At 39.3% G+C, this 24669-nt stretch overlaps 1 protein-coding gene across 2 annotated transcripts in view; it reads left to right on the top strand.

Annotated features, from left to right (window-relative positions):
* The first annotated feature begins 1670 nt into the window (after positions 1-1670).
* GK (glycerol kinase) overlaps positions 1671-24669 on the top strand; it is a 39750-nt gene continuing 16751 nt past the window's right edge. Inside the window, exons 1-13 of one of the 2 annotated variants that reach the window (XM_075174618.1) lie at positions 1671-1835; positions 10848-10921; positions 11602-11708; positions 12286-12363; positions 13358-13437; positions 14463-14600; positions 15110-15219; positions 15842-15908; positions 18045-18080; positions 18631-18698; positions 20263-20305; positions 20993-21073; positions 24398-24476. In XM_075174618.1, the coding sequence (XP_075030719.1) occupies positions 1758-1835; positions 10848-10921; positions 11602-11708; positions 12286-12363; positions 13358-13437; positions 14463-14600; positions 15110-15219; positions 15842-15908; positions 18045-18080; positions 18631-18698; positions 20263-20305; positions 20993-21073; positions 24398-24476 (1039 nt within the window). In that variant the 5' untranslated portion in view covers positions 1671-1757. The remainder of the gene's footprint in view (positions 1836-10847; positions 10922-11601; positions 11709-12285; positions 12364-13357; positions 13438-14462; positions 14601-15109; positions 15220-15841; positions 15909-18044; positions 18081-18630; positions 18699-20262; positions 20306-20992; positions 21074-24397; positions 24477-24669) is intronic. The other variant, XM_075174626.1, reaches the window with a different exon arrangement.

Raw genomic sequence — 24669 nt, 5'->3', positions numbered from 1 at the left:
GACAGTTTTTACAAGAAACAGAAGAAGTAACACAAACCCCACGCTTTTCCTAGCAACTATACTAATGAATTCAGACTTAACTAAGATCCCATGAGATTAATTCCTTGAATTGTTAATCAACATGGAGATGTTGTAGTCCTGCATAAACTTTCCAAATCAAATGTGGTTGCTGCCCATGGCTTTAGAGTAGAAGCTCCCTGCAGCGTATGCTGAGACAACTGAAGGATGTAGAGGGGAGGGTCGCTTGCAAAGCCAGGAGAGATCATTATGACTTTCTAGCATGACCTGCTGTGGATCCTTCTCTATGGGTGGCAGCACATCCCTGAGTAAATTGGTCTCTGAACTACAGCTTACATTCTAAGAAAAAATACCAGTCTTGGTTATAAAATTTTAGAATAATAGAGAATCCTCCATAGTATTTGATAAGTGGTTCCACTATTTCATTACTGTCTTGAAAATATGGATCTTATTACTAGACTGTATTTGCCTCATTTCAGTTTTTGTAATGATGGGCTGCAACTAAATCCCTTACTGTGTGTTACACATTAGCAGATAGCGCTGTTCACATCCCAACCAAGGCTCCCAGATGCTAGCTTAAAGTACCAACAAACAAAAAAAAGGGTATGTTGGAAACATTGGGTAAGATGTCATGCAAAACATTACCAAGTGGCAGCAATCAGATTTTGCTTATCAGGCAGCAATGCCACGAGTTTGGACAACCACCACTAATGGGGAGTTACAACAAAGACAAATCTATTTAGTGGTGTCTGTGGGGGCTGACTTACTGGCAACATGTGTCACTAGGTAACTTCTCATGTGTCTTAGTCAGCGTTATTAGCTTTTGCAATTCTATCACAGGTCTTGCAACACCAGCAGTTTTTCTTGAAGCACTAGTTACCAACACATAGGAAGGAAGGAAGATCAAGATCCCATTTTTTAAAGTTAATGAATATTTCTGCTTGACACAGAGTAAAGCTTTGAAAGATGAAACAAGCCCCTTTGGGGCTGCTGACGTTTTTCAGCCCATGCCATGGCTATGGTGACTCAGTTTTGAACACCTTCTCGCCAATATTCGCTCTGATCAGAAAATTTCCACCGGACACCTCGCTTGGCACCTCCCGGGCACTCATCGGGAGTGAGTTGGATCGGTTGGATCCCGCCTCAGAGCGGCAGCGCCGCCGGCCGCACCGGGAAAGCCGGACGCGCCCGCGAGGGGTTTTTTTCCCCTCTCCCCGATTACAAACGAAACAGGTTCCGCTCTGGGGAACGCCGCCGCGGGACACAAATGACCCCAGACCGGGGCCCCGGGACCTCGTCCAGCAGGCTCTCCCGGGAGCCTCGCACGGCCCGCCGAAGACCCTCGCCAAGCGACACGGACTTCCCTCAGGAAACACCTCAGGTTTCCCGCGCCTCCCCTCACGCCAACGGCTCTCGGGCGGGGCGGGGTGCCCTGCTGCGCGCCGCCCGTCACGTGACCCCCCCACTCCTCTCGCCTCGCCTCTGGCCCACTTCCTGCGCTTCCCGGCCCCGCCCCCCGCCTCTCCGCCCCCGCCGCGCCCCGAGCGCTGGTTGGCTGCGGGCTGACAATGCGCGCGGCAGCGCCCCCCGCCCCGCCCGCCCCCGCCCCGCCCCCCCGCCGGCTTCACCCCGGCAGCCACGCGCCGCTGGCCGCGAGCTGGCAGGTCAGTGTCGGCGCGGCCGTTACCCGCTTGCTGAGGGATCGCTGAGGGGACCCAACGGGCGGCTGAGCGGGGCCCATGGCCGCGTCGGACCGGATGGTGCTGGGGCCACTGGTGGGCTCTGTCGATCAGGGCACCAGCTCCACTCGCTTCCTGGTGAGCACATCGTTAGGCTTGGGGCGGCCCCAGGCGCTGAGGCGTGCGGGGGCAGGCAGCGGCCCCGCGGCCTGGGGGAGCCGCTGCTTCGCCTCCTGCCCACTCCCGCATCCTCGCGGAGTGCCTCCGGCCTCTGCTTTGCTCTTGGGGCCCCGCAGGGCCGTGCTGCCGCTGCCCCGGCTCCTGTCTCCTGCCCTGGGCCGGCAACCCTCTGCCCCCCGGCGGGCCGGGGCTGCCGCGCCGCGAGGAGAAGCAGGCGCCGATGGACACAGGGGTGGCGGAGCCGCCGGCCCGGCGATCAGACATCCGTCGCCTTCCCGCCGCGCTGGGGGGAAAGCAGCGCTGCCCGTCCCGCGGAGAACGAGGGGGGAGCGGGCCGGGCCGGGCCAGGGTGCCAGCAGTGCCTGCCCGGCCCCAGAGCAAGCCGGAGGCCGGCATTTCTGGCTGCTGCTTGAGGGGGCTGCAAAATCTCGCGGCTTCGAGCTGGTTGTGTTTTAAATCTGTCGAGTATCTCGCCCTGAATGAAATCAAACGGACAAGGTGCTTCGGCACTGGAGGAATAGATGATCCGTGTGAGTTCAATGTCTGTGATTAGCTGGTGTTCACACAATGCAATGACTCTGCTGTGTTCTTTGAAACCTACTGGGGCCTGCTGCAGTTCCGGAGGCTACAACCCTAATGTCAATGCATCCTGTGCACTGTAGGTATTCAGGTGACTGAACTTGTACACCTTATGAAAGATGGTCTTGTTTAAATGCTGGAGGAAGATAGTTTGTTTAAGGATGGGACAATTAATCTATTAATCATATATATAAGCCCTTTAGTTTAAGGATCTAGTTATTTCCATATTATGCAATAGACGGTAACTAATGTTGTTATTATATATGAAACTTACTATATAAACTTCCTGCTTCCAAATCTCTACAAATGTCCTGTTGCCTAGTCGGTAAGTCGTGGTAGTTTGACTTAGATCCCAGTGATAACTTCCACCATGGAAGTGGAATAGAGATAATGACTAGACACAAAATGTTGTCAAATGTGCACAGTGTTGAACAGGGAAGATGAATGTTTTGGCTTGCCCTTGCTTTTTTTTTTTTTTAATGCTTCCCCTATGTGGAATGTTCTTTCATGAAGCAGGAGACTAGAATATCTTCTTGACCTGTGTTGCCATTATTACTCAATATCACGACCTTCATGGGATTGTCAAATGACAAAACACAGATCTTGGGGGTGGAGAGAAACTTCAAACTGACAAATGAGACCAGTAGGCTATCTTGAATGCCAATCAGGAGTCCTTTTCGGAAAAGAATTTGGAAAAGTTCCCTGTAGCACCTAAAGATAAATTCTATCTGCTTTACGTGTACGCCAAGTTAACTTTTTTCTCAGCCTAAAAGGATAACACCAGTAGAACTAAAAGAGACACCGCAAGCTTTAAATTTATGCTCAGGCTCTTTTTACAAGTATTTTTACAAGTTCTTCTAACAAGGAATTTCTTACACTAGATACATTCATCAATGATTTGTATACAGTCAAGGTTTTTTTCTGTCTACATGAGGTATGTTTCCCTTGTTCGAGGATTCAGGTGCTCACACAAATAAATAAGAGGCCATAATTCTTTCCTTAATTTTTAAAAAAAGTGTATTGTGTCTGTCACTCTTTTCAATTCTTCTTGCATCCATCTCAGTTTCTCTCAATTAATTTCGAAATACAGCATTGTTTTAAACTTGGCAGTGTGATCAAACTATTATGATAATAAAGTTATGTGGATTTGAGCAAAAAAAGATACATCATCACTAAATTAAATCAGAATTAAATTAAATTAAATCAGGGTATCGGGGAGGAAGAGGGCAAAGTGTGCAGGGACCTGCTACAAGTCGCATCAATCATTCAGATAACACATGTATCTGGAGAATTCTGTGCCGGAAAGAGATTGCCACAGTTAGAAGAGAGACTTTGCTTTGTAGTATTTTAAGCCAAAATGTAATGTGGTATTCTTTTTGCCCGAGTTGTTTCCTTGGCTCTCTTATTACCTCTTGATCTTTTACTGTGTTAGTTGTTTTGCATACCTTTCTCACTGATCTCAGTGTACATTATTTTTTCTCTAGTGCTTCCAATCATTTTCATCTTTACCAAGTCACCAGTCAAAATCAAATTGTTGGTTACTTTGCACATGTCTATTCAGTAGTACAGTGCAACTATTACTTAGTTTTTTAAGGCTGCAAACATACGATTTTGACCAGGTTAAAGATGTCTGGGTGAAAAACTGGCTGGTCCTTTGGGGCCAAAGGGTAGTGTCAACAGTTCAGAGTCTAAATTTACAACTACAGGTGGCCAGTTTACAAGTGGTGTTCCATAGCAGTCAGTAGCAAGGGCTGATACCCCATAGTGTTTTCATCAACAGCCTGGAGGATGGGTTGGAATGCCCTCTCAAGTTTGCAGATGACCACAGACCGGGGAAGGAGTTGACTGGAATTCCAGTTGGAGAAGGGGCCTGGCAGAAGCTTCATGAAGTTCAGCAACATTTAGCACTTGGGACAGAAGGCTAAGCAGCAGCTTGGTGAAAAAGGACCGGGATTCCTACTGGACAGCAAGTTGAATATAAGTGAGCAGTGTGTCCTTGTGATGGTGAAGATTAACCACATTAAGAAAAGTGCAGACTGTGGATCAAAGGAAGTAATTATTGCCATATGTGCGGCACTTAGAACACTGTGTCTGGTTTTGGTCCCCCCAGAGGAAGAGTGAGTCTGAAGAACTGGATTCTGTCCAGCAGAGGGTCACTAAGACAATCAGTGCACTGCAGCACAAGGCATGCAAGGAGAGGTTGGGAGATCAGGGGTTGTTTCATCACAGGGGAGTCTAAGGGGGTGTCTTCAGCTACCTACAGTTTGTAGAGAACTCAGAACCAGCCTCTTCTCAGACATGCACAGAAAAAAACAACAGGCAATGAACACAAGTTGCAGCAAGGGAAATTCCAAATAGATGTAAGGAAGAAATGTTTCCCTATGAGGAGCTCTGGATCAGGGGCCCAGAAAGCCTGTGGAATTTCCATCTTTGCAGATACTCAACACCTGACTAGAAAAGTCCCTGAACAACCTGGTCTAATTTTAAGCTTACCTGAGCAGTGAGTTGGGCTAGACAACCTCCAGAGATTCCTTCCAGAATTAATTATTCTGTGTATGGACACAAGTTTTGAGAGATTCTCCTGCTTACGTGAATGAGACTGTATGAGCATAGATGACAAAGAAGCATCAGAAGCACTAGAACTTAGGCGTATTTCTGTTCCTGTCACTCCTTATTTATCCTTGCCTCTCACATACATTACGCATACAGTTCTAGCTTATGCTGTAGTTTTACCCTCTGGGGACCCTAATTTGGATCTTTTCTTTGCTAAGCTGCTTGCTTTTGCAAAATAAACTGTAATTGTTTTTGAGATCTCAGCTTTTCTGTTAAGTTGGGTTGATAACAAATTCAGAGTTACCAGGGAGAGCACAGTACTTTGAGTACCAGTGCAATTGCTTAAGGCTCATTTTCTTAAAGGTATCAAGCAGGAAAATAAATTAAGTGTACCCAGATGACTAAATTCTGGTCTAGATGTTTTGCCAAATATCTTCATCAAATACTTGCATCTCTCAAGTTCCATTTTATTTTATTCAAGAATCATATCATAAAAATCCATTATAACTTCTTTTGCTGAAAGTCTTGGGATCAGGAGCTAATGGCCAGCTGAATCACTGTGTGATCTCTTGAAAGTTATTTGCTGGGTAAATTCTTTCCGGCATTTTATCCAGGAACAGCAAGAATTAGATATTCAGTGAAGTATGTATACAGTACTTCAAGCTGTAGGTTTGTCAGTCAGCCACAGACAATTTTTTTTTTCCACCTCAGTGAAATATTTCTTTCTTCCTTTACTTCATTTCCAGAAGAAACATTCAAATAAAGCTATATCACACTGTAACCATTTTTTTCAGTAAACAGAAACTGGTTTTAATTAAGGAAAACTTGAGCTTACCCTTCAGAGGGGAATCCATTTCACCCCTCTACTGTAGTAACATGACATTTTGGGAAAAAGCAAAACTTGATTGTGTAGCTAACAAGAAGGGTTAAAAATACTGCAAATACTTTAATTTTTCCCTGATTCTTAGCTTTTATCACTTAAAGTACTTTGTAGCTTTGCTTTTTATTCCCATAATCATAAGCACCCCCTTGAGAGGGGAGGGAGGTCTGTTCATCTTCCAAGCAAGATGATTTCTAGGAGACTTGCTAAACTGTGCTTATTCATAAATTCTGATTGCCTGCTCATCCTAGTTAAATGCTAAAGGTGGAATTATTGTTTGTCTGTCATCCTTCCCCCAGTTGGGTTGATTTCAATGCAATTCCAGAACTCCAGCTCTGAGCTTGTTTGCCTGCAAAGCCATAGCTGTTCCAGCTTAACAGAAACTCATGAATATACAGCATAGGCTAACAGAAGTAGCTTTTCTGCAGGCAGAGTTACATGACAAAGCTTGAGAGTCATGAAAAGTTACTTCTAAAATCTATGTTTTCACTATTGTCTTTTCAGCTGTGCAGCTTCTTGCATCACTTCCATGAGCCTCATGTTTCTGTTTGTCTCATGTTTCTTTTCATTCTTTGAAAATAATTACAGCTGATTGATCTGAATTCTTTTCCACTAAGATGATAAAGGCTCAATGTAATACCATGCAACTGTTTGCACCCCTTCATATGATGTCATGTATTAGAGACCCTATAAAGAGCTTGAATTAAGTGACCAGCCCTTGTGCTTGTCTGCTTGCTTACGTACAGCATGGCTAAGTAGGTCTTTCTTCTCTCCTTCACTCTGAGATTCAAGGCTCAAGCTCTAATTCTTTGTATGATAATTTGTTGGGAGTGGAAGGAGAATATTATTTAGTCCTTTTCTTTAATCTCTCACCAGAGAGTTCAGTACGTATCTGGTGATTTTCACTCTCTTTCATCAAATCCTCTCTGTTCAAGATAGCTCTACATGTCCAAATAGCCTATACAATTCTTTTGTGACTACTGCTGGTACAATTAGGGCAAAACTGACTTTGACTTTTTTTTTCCCCCTACAAAAAGTGTATGATATATTTATGATCAGTATCATAAATTGGAACCAGTTCTTAATGAATATGAAAGGAAGGAAAGCAGTGACAGAAACACACTTCAAACCTGTTTCAACAGGAATGTATTGACCTTATCTGAATTACTCATACTTATTGTCACCTATTTCTCTCTCACCACTGTCAGAGAGAAACAAGGACCGTTTGAGGGTTTTTTTGCAACAGTGTTGTTTGGGGGTTTTTTTGGAGGGGGGGATCAGGGAGAGAGGGGAGGTCCTGTTTGTTCTATTTATTCCCTATTTTGTTTATCGTCTTCTAGGTTTAAATGTAATGGCTCATTTATGTTTGGCATCCTTTTGTGTATCAGAATTCTATTTATCACTGTAGAACATGGTATTGTTCTCAGTGAAACTTTTCAATCCCTTGCCCTGAGGTACAGGGAGTGTCTGCTGCTTTTGTTAGGGATGTTAGAAGCTTGCGGTTTTGTGATGGATTAGGAGAGCGTGTTTACCTAGGTCTTCTCTATGGGCATGAAAAATCTATGCATTTGTAGTGTTACTGCTTCTGTTGAGAATTTATTGCTGTTAGAACAGCTTGTTTAGAAGGGGGCAAAAAACCTTGCTGTGCTAGAGCTTCACCCTTTATTATCTGCGGGTCACGCACTCCAGGTTCAATGAATGACCTTGTCTAATTGAATCTGTAATTATTTCCTGCTAACAGTAGGAATCTTTATGCACTCCTCTGTCTCAAGGAATACCGAATGATTAATGGAGAATGATTACCAAATGATATTTAACATTGTTAGTAGATCAGATACATACAGGTTCAATAAAAAGTCTTCTATCTTTCTATCCTTATTATAAAAACCTAGTAAATGTTACTATGCTTTTGGTAGAAAGGCAATTTCAAGTAAAAAAATCTTGCTGCATACATGCGACTTAACAATGTTGCATAACATTTTAAGACCCATATCCCATCATACTAGTTCCTTCCAAGCGTGCAGTACGGAGAGAGCTTACCCTTTTATTAGGATAGCGTCATGTCAAGCCTGAGCTGGTAGATAAAACACAGAGAAGTAAATATGTTAAAAAGAATACAGTGGTGCTTTTTCTATGTAATCTTTCCAACTGGTAACAGAAAAAGATGAACAGGTACCTTTTTAAGACTTCTTTTCTGGGAAGTGGAGGGGAAAAATTAGCTTTTAGTATTTTCCAGAGAGGTTGTGCTGTTTCCATCCTTGGAGGTTTTCAAGACTTGCCTAGAAAAAGTCCTTGAGCAACCTGGTCTAATCTCATAGCTGACCCTGCTTTGAGCAGGAGGTTGTACTAGAAATGTCTCAAGGTCCCTTTCAGCCTGAATTATGATTCTAATACATAACTAGAATGTTTCTAAACTTCAAAGTTTCACTCTAAAGATACACTTTAAAGTTTCAAAGAAACTGGACAATCAGAACTTCATCTGCTCTTTGTGAGAATTGTTCTAATAGTTTCAGAGTAAACTATACTATCTAAATGAAATCAAGGGTTTATGGATTAAAAGCTTTAAGAGAAATTCCTAAAATTTGTGGAATGAGAAAAGAGCATTACCAAGGAAGTCTAGAAAAGACTCAGTTGTATCATAGAGAGTGGATGGGTATAACTGAATTTTGTAACCTTGGCACAAGAGTGTTTTCTAAATCTGACCCTCCTCTGCTTGCCATAAAAAAATAGGATGGTGTCCTATTGGCATGCTCTGCAGTTCACCGGAGTATGCTGTTAGATTTTACTTTCTAGGTCCCTAAATGTTCTTCAAGCAAAAGATTCTGCATGATGCTAGTGAGAAAGAGCCATTTTCACAGGAATGCCATCATTGCCCAGTCAGTTATACTGGCTTACTCATTGTACAATTAAGTGGGATGTTTTACTGGGTTTCGTCTTAGCTTGGCCATAGTAGATGACTTTTGGAAACAGGCCACTGATGATTAATAAAGATCATTGTGTATTCTAGCTGAGCTTCTACTGCAAGGCAGAGCCTCTAACTTGTGATTCCTTAAGAATAGCCATTAGTATAGTCCTCAGGATTCTCTACTCTGCTGGTTTTTATTGTAGTATGTCTAAGTCACTTTTCTGCATGTTCTCTTTTTTAATGTATTGTGTTGTTGCAGTGACATTCTTTTCTTGTCAGATTGTTCATGAGCTCTGCATTTGTAGTTTGTTTTGAAACAAACTGGTTCTGCCTAGGTGCTTTTTCTTTCCTCACAGTTTGGTCCTTTCTGTGATTTCTAAACTACATGTGATTGTCTGTCTCTTAAAATGACTCTTCCTAAAAAAGTGAGCTAACCCAACAAAAGGCATAACTCTGGCATTAGAATATCAGAGCAGTAACTAAAGAAATGTTATTATGACTAGCAGTGGGTATTTTACTGAGAGGTGTGTTCTAAAATGCATCATTAGTTTAATTTCTACAACCTCCACAAGAAAAAAATGTGGTTCTTTCCCAATCCCAGAGACATGGATTTCATGGATGGACCACTTGGTGGATAAGGAATTGCAGGATGGTCGCACTCAAAGAGTTGCGGTCAACGGCTCAATGTCCATGTGGAGACCAGTGACGAGTGGTGTTCCTCAGGGGTCGGTATTGGGACCGGCACTGTTTAAAGTCTTTGTTGGCGACATGGACTGTGGGATCAAGTGCACCCTCAGCAAGTTTGCCGACGACACCAAGCTGAGTGGTGCGGTCAACACGCTGGAGGGAAGGGATGCCATCCAGAGAGACTTTCACAGGCTTGAGAGGTGGGCTCATGCGAACCTCATGAAGTTCAACAAGGCCAAGTGCAAGGTCCTGCACCTGGATCGGGGCAATCCCAAGCACAAATACAGGCTGGGCGGAGAATGGATTGAGAGCAGCCCTGAGGAGGACTTGGTGTGGTGTTGGGGTACCCAGAGCTGAACGCAGTACTCCAGGTGGGGTCTCACGAGAGCCGGTCCCAATACCAACCCCTGAGGAACACCACTCATCACTGATCTCCACATGGACATTGAGTCGTTGACCGCAACTCTTTGAGTGCGACCATCATGACCCGGCAATGTGCGCTTGCAGCCCAGAAAGCCAACCATATCCTGGGCTGCATCAAAAGAAGAGTGGCCAGCAGGTCGAGGGAGGTGATTCTGCCTCTCTACTTGGCTCTCGTGAGACCCCACCTGGAGTACTACATTTAGCTCTGGGTCCCCCAACATAAGAAGGACATGGACCTGTTGGAGCGAATCCAGAGGAGGGCCATGAAGATGATCAGGGGGATGGAGCACCTCTCCTATGAGGACAGGCTGAGAGAGTTGGGGTCGTTCAGCCTGGAGAAGAGAAGGCTCTGGGGATACCTTATAGCAGCCTTCCAGTACCTGAAGGGGGCCTACAAGAAAGGTGGAGAGGGACTTTTTACAAGGGTATGTAGTGATAGGACAAGGGGTAATGGCTTTAAACTGAAAGAGGGTAGATTTAGATTAGCTATAAGGAAGAAATTCTTCACTATGAGGGTGGTGAGGCACTGGAACAGGTTGCCCAGAGAAGTTGTGGATGCCCTGTTCTTGGAAGTGTTCAAGGCCAGGTTGGATGGGGCTTTGAGCGACCTGGTCTAGTGGAAGGTGTCCCTGCTCATGGCAGGGGGGTTGGAACTAGATGATCTTTAAAGTCCTTTCCAACCCAAATCATTCTATGATTCTATGATTCCATCAAGAAGAAAAAGCAGTTATAATTGACAGCAAAACTTACCAAAATATTCCTTGCTCACCTTAATTACAAAAATTCATATATCTGAACCCAGGTTATATGGATATTTGGGTTGATGATAGAAAATAACTATCAATTATCACAGCACTGTATTTGTTCAAAAGAATAAATGTTAAGTTATTGTTGTTTAAACTTCTGTGTTCATAGAAAATTCCATTGTGTAATTTATTTGCAGGTTTTTAATGCAAAAACAGCAGAGCTGTTGAGTCACCATCAAGTTGAGATACAGCAGAAATTTCCTAAAGAAGGGTATGAATTTTCTGTGGTTTTTTATTTGTTTGTGTACATTTTGGTAGAACTTATGTATTTTTATCTATGAATGATCAAAACTGAAGTTGATTAATAATTATTAAGAACATAGTATCTGCTATAAAAGACTGTGTGGTAGAAAAAATGGCATAAAAAAACGCATACTGGGTGTCCGTTATGTGCTCTGAGTTACGTAAACTAAAAATACTTAGTGTTTTACTCTGACCACTCATTAACGTATTTAAAGTTTAAACTTTAAAGTTTAAAACTAAAGTTTAAACGAGACTTAAAGTCTCATTTAAAATGGTAAAGCTGGTCATTTTTACAATTTAATCATAGTCTTCAGATTAGTCCATAGAAATTGCTTACTTTGTTCTCTGAGGTGTTCTGTTTATTTGTTCTTAACTGACCTAGCATATGCTGCCAAAGCACTCTCTATAGAACAAAACAAAACAAAACAAAATTCTTTGTTTTCTGCCGATGGTTTTGTTGTGAAAATATAGCTTACTGTTTAAAAAGGGTTTGAAATACATTACACTTTTTCTAGATATGTAAAACATCATACTTTATAATTATGATTGTGTCAAAATGCTCAGCTGGTTTTTCAGATTACAATTTCTTTTTTTCCCTAAATGTAGTTTTTTATCTTTTTATTAACTGGTTTTTACTATTTGTTAAAGATGGGTGGAACAAGATCCAAAGGAAATATTAAAGTCTGTCCATGAATGTGTGGAAAGGACCTGCGAGAAACTGCAACAACTGAACATAGACATCGCTAACATAAAAGGTATTCCTAGTACTTAAGGGTAACTGAGGGCTTTAATATACTCATGGTTGAGCAAGTCAGATTCTCCAGTTTTTAAGTCAATAAATAGAAAGGTGGCAGTGTGTGCTGGCCTCAAAGAAAATGTTAAATTGGAATTGAGAGCAGTTTGTTTGGGAGGAATAATGAGAAAGTAAGTCCTTCAGGTATATTGGCAATGCAAAATCTATAAAGTAGACTTAACCTAATCAAAAAGCAGAAGCACGGAGCCAAGTGATGAATGAAGAAATTCTGAAACTTAAATTAGGACTTACTGGTAAAAGCTAGTTTCCCTATCAGTGTTGTTGCGCGCTCAGTTTGTGGCAAAAAAAGAGAGATTTAGAGCACATAGATTAAGCAGCAAAAGTTGAATGATGAGTTTTTAGAAGTAATATTTCTAGAGTATAACATGAAAAAGTTGGAAGCTTTTTATTTCCCATTTACTTTCCTCTTCTCCTTACCTGTTCCTCCCTCCTCTCTACCTCTCCCTTCCCTCCCTCACCCCCTAAAAGGGGAAAACAAACCTTCTGAAAAGGATACTTCTTTCTATTTTGTCCTGAAGCCATTGGAGTCAGCAACCAGAGAGAAACGACAGTGGTTTGGGACAAGACAACTGGAGAACCTCTTTATAATGCTATTGGTAACTACTATACTTTCTGAATATGTAATATCATAAAATGAGCGCGTTGTAGAAAAATGGTTTCCTAGTTTCCTGTGCAGATCTCATTGTGGCCTAGCCTACTAACTTCTTTGATTTTTTGATATCTGTGTCATAAGCTGTGTGTTTGTATACGCCAGTGCAATTAAAAAAAGCCTATTCTGTTAAAATTACTACTTAATAGTTAATAAATTGCTTTATGGGCTTTTAACAAAAAACAATGTTCCTGAGGGGTTCTGTACGTCCCTGGCATGTAATGAAGCTCTGATTTATGCCAATCACTTCCTTTTAAATGAAGGAGCTTACTAAATTTTCAGGATGCTTTTGGTTTAACTTTAAAGGAAAAACATGTTAAGTAGGTTTAATGAATACTTATTGATTTTGAGTTTTATTTTTAACTTACCTTGGCTTTTCAGCTGAGAAATGGTCATTGTCTAGATTTGCTCTTTTAGGCCATGTCAAGTGCTAGATTTAGTTTAGCATAGAATCACTGAAAAAACAGGACTCTTCTATATTCAAATATATGTTTTTACAGCTTTATCTTAAGCCCAGCTGTACTTTGATAACTCTGACATAGCACTTTAGTTCAAAGTTTTCAGAGAAATAGTAAATAATCAACCTGCTATTTGTTTTACCCTCCTAGTTTAATGAGAGTCATCTGCTGTAAACAAAGTAGTATTAGTCATTTGCTTATGCTCTGGTAGGGAAAAGTATATATCCTATTACGTGGAAAATCCTGTTTGATTTCTCAAATCGTTTGTTCTTCTAAATCAAATGAGTTTATCTAACCATTTTTAATTTTTACAACAGCGCATTAAAAATACAATGGCAATACAATATTATTTCAACTACATAAAAAGCTAAAAATAAATACAGGAATTTACTGGCAAGAGCTCTAGTTTTGTAGAAGCAGGTTGTACATGTCACTTCTCGTGTATTAAATCAGTTAATCAATTAATTTTATTCATGTTTTTAGTGTGGCTTGACCTGAGAACCCAGTCAACAGTTGAACGGCTTCTTAAAAGAATTCCAGGAAAAAACAAAGCCTTTTTTAAGGTAAGAGATATTCCAGAACATTTAAATAGTAGCTGAATTCTTACTGCTACAGTATATAATGTTTTGGAGATGTGTGCTTAAAATTCCCCCAAATAAATTAAGTCAGTTGTAGCTTCTAGTCCCTTCTTAGCTTGTTAAATAATAAAAAATGTGCATCATTCTATACTACAGATTTGAGACTGGAAAATGTTTATTTTCCTCAAAATAAGTGGTTAACTTCTTACGTATCTCACTAGAGAAGTTAAATGAGTAATTGTTATTGAAACTTAATCATGTGCTACCTATCCAATGATAAGTAAACATCATACAGAAAAAATAAGAGCAAGTAGAAAAAAACTGTTTGGAAAATAATTTATTGACGTGAAATATATTATCCTTTCTCACCTTATGCCTTAATATTGAAATGAATTGCAACCAATCTGAGAACTGGGAAGATATTTTATAAAGAGCAAATTCATTCTTTTTTTAATATGAGAATATATATAACAATTTGGAAAAAAATGCTTGCAAACAAGTGTCATAATTCTTTGATTTATATTTTCCTTGACTGATTGTATAAATATTATATATTTTATATATTACGTATTTTCCTATAGCCAGGAAATGGATGTCAAAAAGCATATAAACTTATTTGATTTTTAAGTTCTAGTAGAATACAAATTCCATCTTTCCTGTGCTCTGTTGCTCATTTTTGTTGTCATTACTTGCTGTCTAGTCATATGGAGATATCTTAGGTAAGACAGGACTTCTGCAAACAACTATTTCCACATAAATGATCTTTGAACTGCATTTAGATCAGCTTTGATCTTTGTCCATTAATGCACTGGTCATTTTGTTTTGATGTTTTCAGACTTGTGTATTGTATGCTTAGTACTTATTTAAATAACAAGCTTGTGTCATTTCTCTGAGTTTTGTGTCTTTGGTTTTTCACTTACTATCACCATTTCTGTAAATAATTACAGGATTCATGGAAAAGATACTTGCATGGTCTTGAAATGATTTTTTTTTAAAATTTTATTTTACAGTTTAGGACTGGTCTTCCACTTAGCACTTACTTTAGTGCAGTGAAACTTCGTTGGCTTTTGGATAATGTGGAAGAGATTAGGCAAGCAGTTGATGATGGAAGAGCTATGTTTGGTACTATTGATTCATGGCTTATATGGGTATGTATTTGTGAGTTTATTATCACTCTTTTTAAAATGAATTTCCATATCATGCAAATTTCTGTGCAAAGTACTGTGACACATGATACCCCCTGATCATACAGTGATGTCAATACAAGCCACTAAAGAAATTCCATTAAAGTTCCTTACAAGATGAACTTTTACTGTCCCTCTATCGCTGTGGGTTTTTTGTAGATGCCTATGTGTAGTTTACTGTTTATAGGTTTCTGTAAAATTTTGCTTATGCTTTTGGAAAAATCTTGGACTTCAGAAAAATATATTAGCCACCTTTGCAATATAAGAATCCAGGAGGTACTGCTGTACCCTTACTACCTCTCTCATGCCTTTTTTCCACTATATCAGGTCTGCCTTTTTAGTTGTTGCAGAAATATCAGAATTCCTAGTCCCACGATGAAAGCTTTGTGAATGTAGAAATTTTTTTTTTGTAATTTGCTAAAGTAAACCTATATCTTTTCTTGGCAAATACTGTTGATATTTTTTTTGTTCAGAGTTTGACAGGTGGAAAGAATGGAGGCGTTCACTGTACAGATGTAACCAATGCCAGTAGAACAATGTTGTTCAACATTCATTCCTTGGAATGGGATCCTGAGCTCTGCCAGTAAGCTCAGTTTTTCAGTAATAATAATAATACTGTTATTTAAATAGATTCTATAAGTGATGTGTAAAGAAACTAACTTAATAGTAAGAATCTCTTATGTAGACTAAGATCAGCAATTACTGTTCTATTTACTGTTAACATTAATAATTAAGATTCATTGTTCTCCAGATGTCCAAATTACAACTGTCTGGATTAATTAAAAGTAGCAGAGCCTTGATTTTTTTCTGTAGGTGGAGGACTGGTTCATGGAAACAATTATATTTAATAGTTTCTTTGTTCCTTAATCAAATTTGTAAGGCAGTTACAATGATAGTGTCTCTATTTAAATTTAAATGTATTAATAACAGTATTATAAAGATATTGTTGGAAGAGCAATGACTTCCCACATGAAAGAGTTGGATATGTCTTCAAAATATTCAAATATATGCTGTTTTACTCCATAATTCAGTGTCACGTACTGTAACAAGTGGAAAAACATAGTGATGTATTAAACCCTAGAAATCAAAGTTCCTTTTATGTTTTTTTTTCTTTACAGCTTAAACTTACTTAAGAAAATAAATGCAAAATGCTTTCTGATTTAGCACTGACCATATGTATATAAATTATTTTGTATTGTGTTCAGGTTCTTTGATATTCCTATGGAAATACTTCCAAAAGTACGAAGCTCCTCTGAGATTTATGGCCTGATGGTATGTTTTCTTGCATGTGTGTGAAGTTAATCTTGTAAAAATGTAACTATATCAATATAAATTTGACAGAATTTCCATAGATTAAGACTAATGGCTTTTTCTAGTATTGTTTGATTTATTATAGTATGTCATTATCTACTGTTGTGTAATATTAGATGAAATTGAATATCTGTTGTTTTCACTTTTAAGTGTCAAATAGACAAAATGGGAGAGGTTTTTGATAAGGCTAAAAATCTGATTTTTTTATTACAATTACTTATTGACTTAGAAACCACCCATCAGAATGCAATGTATAATCAGTAGATTAAAAGAATGAGATTGCTGTTATTAGAGCACAATATTTTTACTTTTTGTACAATTGAAAAGAAGAGATTAAAGGCTATGGAAGTCTTCATGATCTAAGAAGACTGGACAAGATGTATAATGTCTTATTTCCACCTAACTGAAGGCAAGACTAGTCAGTTTCTGTGAACTGGAAAATCACAAGTGACACTTTAGATTGCCTTCTTTTTGAAAAATAATCTCCTCTTGCACTCAGTAAAAAAAAAATTTTGGAATATTGTGATGTGGTTTTAATCACACTGCTTCTAGTGTAGCTGTGAATATTACTTAGGAGTAAATCATTAATTGATATCATGGGGCTGACGTTTCAAGTTTACTTTGATGCAGCACCAGCTCTTCTCAATACAGTGGCATCTAATTTATTCTTAAAAACTTGAGAGTCAGATAAACTGGATATTGTGATTTTGCATTCTTTTTCCTGGTAGTTTGCCCTATTGTTTACTAAGAACATAGAGGCATTTTGTAATTAAGACAAGTTATGAGATTTTTATTTAAAACATAACTCTAACTTGCCTGAAATGTAAGTATTTTTGCTAATCTGTTAATGGAGATGCCATTAGAAGTCATTGCTGGCTTTTATTAATGTGAAGGTCAGATGAGAGTTAGTTGTATTAAGCTGAATGAGTGAGGTAAATGGAAAAAGATACTACCTGGCAACTGAAACAGAACAGCTGGTCACTTTAAATGTGAACTTTTGTTTCTCTTCCCCTTTCCTTCCATTTTTTTTCTTTTTCTTCCTTTTGCTGACTGTAGAAAATCTCTCCTAGCCTGGTGAGTAGAGGCTTCCGTTAGGCCAACCACCTATATCTTATCCATTGTGTTCAGATGCTGTGCATTTCCATTGGTTTAAAGAATAATAAAAGCACACTTTCTAGACCAATAAATTTGGTGGGTATTTCCAAATTTGAGATATTACAATTACAGTTCATGCCAAGGTTGTTTCTAAAATGTAGTCCTGATGTATGTGTTTGCATTAATTTGCAGGCTGTTGAATATTTCTTTTTATAGTGAAGTAAAAAATACAGCTACTGGCTAATAAATGTTGGCTGTCTCATTTTATAAATGAGAGAAGTGGGCCACTCTGTCTACAAATATTCATTCTATTGTAGTGAAACATCAGATTCATGCAGAGTTTTTTAGTGCATTTATAAACTCAATTACCTTAAATCCAGCTAATTAAAATGAGAATTAAATTTCAAAAGATTCAGATTGGAAATGCATTTGCATGGCTTCACTGAAAATGTGTTTTCACAATTTCACAAAGAAACAATTTAAAGAAAGGAGTAAAAATTCTCAGGATATAAATTTCTTATGTTACCTATTGCAAGAATGCAACTGAAAAACTATATGGTAGTGTTTGGAAGAAATTCTGTATGAGGCTTAAAATGCTGTATCTTAAAATGAGGCATCTGTCTTTGCTTAGCGTGTCATCACAATCACGTTTTTTTCTAGTCACTTTACCATTTTTGCATTTTTGCATTTTACACTTGACACTGACTGCACAGGTTACACTGAACCTAATTTTCTGTACACTATGATTTCAACAAAATTTACATTAAGAACTGTTGAGGTGACATAAAATATACCTATAAATTTCTGGGTCTCTATTTTTTAGTGTTTTAGGCATGAGCTGCATTAAGCTGAAGTCCAATGTACACCTGAACTGAACCGTGTTGCTTACGTGACCCTTTTTGTTTTCCTTTGAGCATTACAAGTTTAGCTTCTTTTTCATTGCCTTAAATTGTAGTCATGGAAAGCTAATTCAGAGCTTTTCTTTCTCTTTTTGCAAATCAGAAATCTGGAGCTTTGACAGGTGTACCAATTTCCGGGGTAAGTCCTACTTCAACTCAGATTCTGGCATGAGAACCTGATACTGCGTGAACATATCTTCACTGGAAAAAGCTTTAAGATGGGTGAATCCTGCTACAAATTAAGTTGATGGTTTTTTACTTCATGTTAAACATGAAGTAAACTTTTGAGGTTGAATTATTAGTTGATTGGGTTCTTCATTATTAAATTAAGGTCTGGCTGCGGAAATACAGCTGACAGCTTTAATGCATATGGGTAGTGCTGTTGGAAACTTAGGATTTCGAAGTAAATGAGTAACATTGCAAAATGGAAGCAAGCTCCATGCATAAAGATAGTATATTTTGATTTTGATTTCTTTAAATTGTTCACCATAAATAGCACAACACATTTCATTTGCAGTTCTTGTGAAGGGAAGAGTAGTAAAAAGGACAGGTTGTCTCTACAGATTTTTCCTCACTTTCAATTATTTGCGTGCTCCTAATAGATTATAGTTAAATATATCTGTTCATGTTCATTTTTCATGGATGTGATTAATGTGCAGACATTTGCTAAAAAAAAAATCTCTTTTCAGTGCTTGGGTGACCAGTCTGCTGCTCTTGTTGGGCAAATGTGTTTTCAAGATGGGCAGGCAAAAAATACGTAAGTTATTATGAAAGTTGTAAGATAAACAGTACGTCACTGTTCTGTTTTGAATTTAGTATTATGTTCTCTTTCAAGCTGTCTGCCAAATGCTTCTGTAGTTACCGCATAACTAAACTACAGCTCTACTTTTTGACTGTGTTGACCTACAAAGTAAACAGTGTCCTGACTTTTATATAAAATAGTGAAGATATTAAAGTTAAATGGTTTGTGAGTTATATTTTGGAACAGGGTCACTTTGAGGAAATATCTCTATGTGACAGGAGGTTTTTCATTTTAAAATTCTCCAAAACACAGATTAAAACAGTTGTAGTATCATTTAAATTGTGACATAAAGTTAAGCAAATACAAGCCATGTGAGTTAGATTACATAGACTTAAATGACAAAAAAACCACAGCATTGCTAGATGGGAAAGGTTCATTTCAGCTGCAGAGCTTAGTGTTGCTTCTGTGTCTAGCTCAGAATTTTACGTTTTTTTTTTTCTATTTCTCAACCTCTTAGTGTCCCTTGTTTAAAATAGCTGATCAGTTAAATCAGGCAACTGGTGTAATCAAACTTTCATTTCAGGAAAAGCTCTCTACTTAAATGACTTACTGTTCCATTTACAACTGTGTGCTTAACTGAGCATGTAGGTACATACACAGTATTGGAGTTTCACAGATTTAATTACACGTTAATCTATACTTGTTGCTAATTAACCTTCACTTTATCTTTTATATTTATACACAAATTTAATGGTTAGTGGCCTTGTATTTTACTAAAACAAACATGGTTCTAAGTAATATTGTCGCAAAGTATTTTTATAAGAGATACTTTTATAACATAAGAGACCTTTTGAAAAAAATCCAGCTAAACCAAAAGCTAAAAGTGAGATTTTTTAACCTATTAGTGTTATTGCTTTACCCTTTTTCTCTCCAAACGTAACTGAAGACTTTCTCAGTACTACTTTAAGCTGTTAATTTTCAGGGTATTAAAAAGGTAGGGAACTAATCATTTCTTAGAATACGTTAGAGTGGATTATAAGTATTTCTTACTCCTTTTATTAAACTGTGTCCTCATGTGTGTGTGTATGCACACATACATGTGTTGTGGTCTTCAAATGAGAAACATGCCATTTTTAGAAATTTTTGAACTCAACATGTTTAAAGAAAACTCTCCTCTTTGTGACAGTAATAAAGTTTCTTAAATTTTCCCCTTTAAAAGCTTGAATTTAATATTGTGAAATATTTATTTTATAAAGTAGCTTTCGTAATCTTTGAATTGAAGTAGGTAAACACCAAAGAGGAATTCACACTTAGTTTTCAGCCGTATCTGCACCTTCATCAAGTATTACTCAAGAAATAGCCAGAGAGAGAGGTGTGGGACTAGATTTTTCAGCTGCGGGCTGCGTTTAGATCAACTTTTTGAGGATGGTTTTATCATCAGTTAATGGTTACATAACCTTCAAGGGGCAAAAAGTGGTGTTTTGATTCTCCACAGAGGGGTTAGATTCATGAACTGCAGTAACAGGTTATCCTTTAAACGTCCTGTCCTGGTTTTAACTTTCCTTTGCTTTCATGCTAGGTATGGAACAGGATGTTTCTTGCTGTGCAATACAGGTCAGAAGGTCAGTTGCATTTTTTAGTTGTTTACTTTTTTTTACAATCTTTATTTAAGTCTTGAGTACAACTATATATTAGCCTTTCTTAAACTTATTAGCAACAATTATATTGCTAAAGATAAGGAAAAGCGCATACTGAAATCTGACAGAATAGAAAGTAATAATTTGTTCAGGGTGTTTCAGTAAGACTCCATTTCCTAGCTCCTTAAGTTTCCAAAAAGAACTTTTCAAAGAGCAAGTTTCTTGCTCTTTCCTTGTATATGTTTCTTAACCTCACCCAGAAGTGCTGAGTGTTGTGTTACTTAATCGCATGCTTTTCTCCTTCTCTTGGCTATTTTATTTCTTCCCTTCATTTCCTCCCATTGTTTCTTCGTAGTTGTAGTTGAATAAATAATGCAAAGCTTTGGCTTCCTTCTCATTCACATCTCCTTCTAAAGACCCCCAATTCTTTGCTATAAGGAGACTGGAAAAATCTGAGGCAGCTTGTGGAAACAAGAATTAACACCCGTAATCGGAGGGTTCTATCTTAGTTGTTTATTTAGAGTGACTGATGATTTACTTTTAAACTTTCCATATTTAATTTTTTTTCCAGTAAAGGTTTTGTCTCTTGTTTATTATCATTGAAATATATTTATTTAAATATTTTCTGCCTCTGTTCATGCTTTACCTTTTCTTTCCCCTTTCCCCATTTAGTCTGTGTTTTCTGAGCATGGTCTTCTAACTACAATAGCTTACAAACTGGGCAGAGACAAACCTGTTTGTTATGCACTAGAGGTAAGTACAGTAATTTCTTCCGTCTTGTAGTGATACGTGTTCTTGTTTACTTCTGTTTTCTAATATCCTTATGTTATCTTCAGTTGCATGGAAATCAAAATGACTTTGTGTTATAGCTTGTATGCTTCAAGGCTTATGTGTGGTTTTGGTTATCCCTATCTCCAATCCATATCATGTAATCTAATAAAAATATTTCTACATTGTATCATTTATCATTTATATTTTCAGGGCATGATGGCTAAAACATTTTTTCTGTTACAGAGTCTTTCAAATCTTTAATAAATATTATAAATAAATAAAAAAGAAAAATTTTTATACTAAAATTGCATTTAAATAAGAGGGAAAAAAGTGCTAGTGTTTCAGTTATCCTCTCAAAATAAAAGGCATGACTAAATGTCTTTGGTTTTTATTTCATTCTAATGGATTTTACTTCTAACTTTTAAAAATCTGAATCAAATTTCTGGAACAAGAATCCTCTAACAATTGATCTTTTTTTACCAACTAAGACTTAGGTGCCTACTTGCAGAATTTAGTTCCTCAGTTCTCCACAGAACTCTGAGGACGTCCAAATTCTGTGGAAAATTGGATTTTTACTGTAACTTCAGGATTCATTGTTCTAAAGCTCTGCTTCTGAAGCACATATCAGCTGAGCACCTATTTGGCACCAAAGCTTCGTCGGGTTCAATAGAAGGATTATTATTCCTTCTATGTTGCTTAGTGGTATTGATCTAATAGTTATTCTCAAAACATGCATACTGAACTCTGTGCTGCCATTGAGCTTTTGTAGAGAGCCTACGTTTTCCATGTGAGACAGACAAAGACAAAACACAGGATTTTCTGCACTGGGAGAAGCCAATGTGACGCCCATCTACAAGAAGGGCCAGAAGGAGGATCCAGGGAACTACAGGCTGGTCAGCCTGACCTCAGGGCCAGGGAAGATCATGGAGCGGTTTGTCTTGAGGGCGCTCACGATCCATGTGCGGGACAACCAGGGGATCAGGCCCAGCCAGGACGGGTTCATGGAAGGCAGGTCCTGCTTGACCAACCTAATCTCCTTCTATGAGCAGGTGACCCGCCTAGTGGATGAGGGAAAGGCTGTGGATGTGGTCTACCTGGACTTCAGTAAAGCCTTTGACGCTGTCTCCCACAGCATTCTCCTAGAGAAGCTGGCGGCTCACGGCCTAGACAGGTACCCTCTTCGCTGGGTAAAAAACTGGCTGGACGGCCGAGCCCAGAGAGTTGTGGTGAACGGAGTTAAATCCAGTTGGCGGCCGGTCATGAGCGGTGTTCCCCAGGGCTCAGTTTTGGGGCCGGTCCTGTTCAATATCTTTATCAGCGATCTGGATGAGGGGATCGAGTGCTCCCTCAGTAAGTTTGCAGACGACACCAAGTTGGGCGGGAGTGTTGATCTGCTGGAGGGTAGGAAGGCTCTGCAGAGGGACCTGGACAGGCTGGATCGATGGGCCGAGGCCAATGTATGAGGTTCAACAAGGCCAAGTGCCGGGTCCTGCACCTGGGTCACAACAACCCCAGGCAACGCTACAGGCTTGGGCAAGAGTGGCTGGAAAGCTGCCCAGAGGAAAAGGACCTGGGGGTGCTGGTTGACAGCCGGCTGAACATGAGCCGGCAGTGTGCCCAGGTGGCCAAGAAGGCCAACGGCATCCTGGCCTGTATCAGAAATGGTGTGGCCAGCAGGAGTAGGGAAATGATCGTGCCCCTGTACTCGTCACTGGTGAGGCCGCACCTCGAATACGGTGTTCAGTTTTGGGCCCCTCACTACAAGAAGGACATGGAGGTGCTGGAGCATGTCCAAAGAAGGGCAATGAAGCTGGTGAAGGGTCTGGAGAACAAGTCGTATGAGGAGCATCTGAGGGAGCTGGGACTGTTTAGTATGGAAAAGAGGAGGCTGAGGGGAGACCTTATCGTGCTCTACAACTACCTGAAAGGAGGTTGTAGCGAGGTGGGGGTTGGTCTCTTCTGCCAAGTAACCGGCGACAGGACGAGAGGAAATGGCCTTAAGTTGTGCCAGGGGAGGTTTAGATTGGACATTAGGAAAAATTTCTTTACTGAAAGAGTGGTCAGGCCTTGGAACAGGCTGCCCAGGGAAGTGGTGGAGCCACCATCCCTGGAAGTATTTAAAAGATGTGTAGATGTGGCACTTAGGGACATTGTTGAGTGGGCATGGTGGTGTTGGGTTGACGGTTGGACTCGATGATCTTAGAGGTCTTTTTCAACCTTAGTGATTCTATGATTCTGATAGTTTGTGGCTTACAGTGCTTTATTAGGATGTGGGAGGCTGTGTTCATTTCCTTTTGCTTCCCTAAGGAAAGTTGATCCTGCATTTGCCATGTTCTGGCAAACATTGGGGTTTTCATTTTGTGCAGGTGTGTGAGATGTTTGTTTTATTTTTAACCCATGTTCTTAAAGCAAGAACTGGAACTGTCTTGAGAGTGATTTGTATTTCTGCATGCTGAAACACGTGCATGTATACTTTGCTTCTTCCTCATCTCCAAGTCTTTAATGATACTGCTGAAGAAATGGCATCAACAGAAGATATTAAGTGTTCTTTCTCCTGTATCCATGCTAGAATCATCTACAATCTGCTGGTTGAGACACTTTCCAGAGAGGCAAGAAATGTGGATTCACCCTTTTCTTTTAATCAAACCCATATCTTGTAACCGTAATAGCTAGTTGGTTGAAAAACACCCTAATCCTTCTAGCAACGGCTTTGAATGAAAATACAATGCTGCTCCTGTTTTACCTGAAGCTTAGTCTAGTAGACTTGAGACTGTCTTGTAGAGAGGTCCATTTGGACTTTGGAGTGAGATGGGAGCCATGCCATTCATCTATGATATGATGGAGCCATTCAGGGCCATTTGCTGAGGCAACAGAGGAATTTTGCTGGCAAATACAAGTGCCTAAATTTTCTGTCTATCTGGGCATTTGTATAATCAGTCTTGGTTTTTTAAATCAAAGCATAAAAATCTTAATTTGTCAGAAAAAGAAGGCTGAGGCTGCTGGACCTCATGAGTAAATTAGAGAGACAAGAAGACTGCTTAGGAAATGTTATGGTAACTCCCCTCCATGGAAAAAATCGTGCAATATGCACCTTTTCTACATGGAGCCTGCGTAAGAGGCTGCCGTTTTTACATGACAGTCTCCAGCTGCCAAGAAACTTGTGGTTTGTTTGTGAGCATTCTTGGGAGCGCTTTAAGCTGTCGACCTGCAATGGGAGGCCACAGCTACCCTCCTCTCCAGTCCTGTAAAAAGGAACATGAAGCTACCAGTTGTTGTCTCCTAATGTAGTGATTTTGTTTCCTTCAGGGATCTGTTGCAATAGCTGGTGCTGTTGTTCGTTGGCTGAGGGACAATCTAGGTATTGTTAAGACTTCACAGGAAGTTGGTGAGTATTCACAATTTGGAGCTGTTCAGTTTTTTAAGTTTTCTTTTCCAATGTCTTCATGTCTCTAATATTGAATGAAAGCTCAAAATTTTCAAGTAAAGAAAAGCTGGAAGATGCATATATTTTGCTGTGCTTGCATTTGTTTTGCATCCATGAAATCACTGTTCATTGATACATGTATTTCATACAGCAT

This window comes from Calonectris borealis, chromosome 1 (assembly GCF_964195595.1).
Source record: "Calonectris borealis chromosome 1, bCalBor7.hap1.2, whole genome shotgun sequence".
NCBI classification, from domain to species: domain Eukaryota; kingdom Metazoa; phylum Chordata; class Aves; order Procellariiformes; family Procellariidae; genus Calonectris; species Calonectris borealis.
The sequence above is the reverse complement of the archived record's forward strand: the minus strand, read 5'-3'. Positions and strand labels throughout refer to the sequence as shown.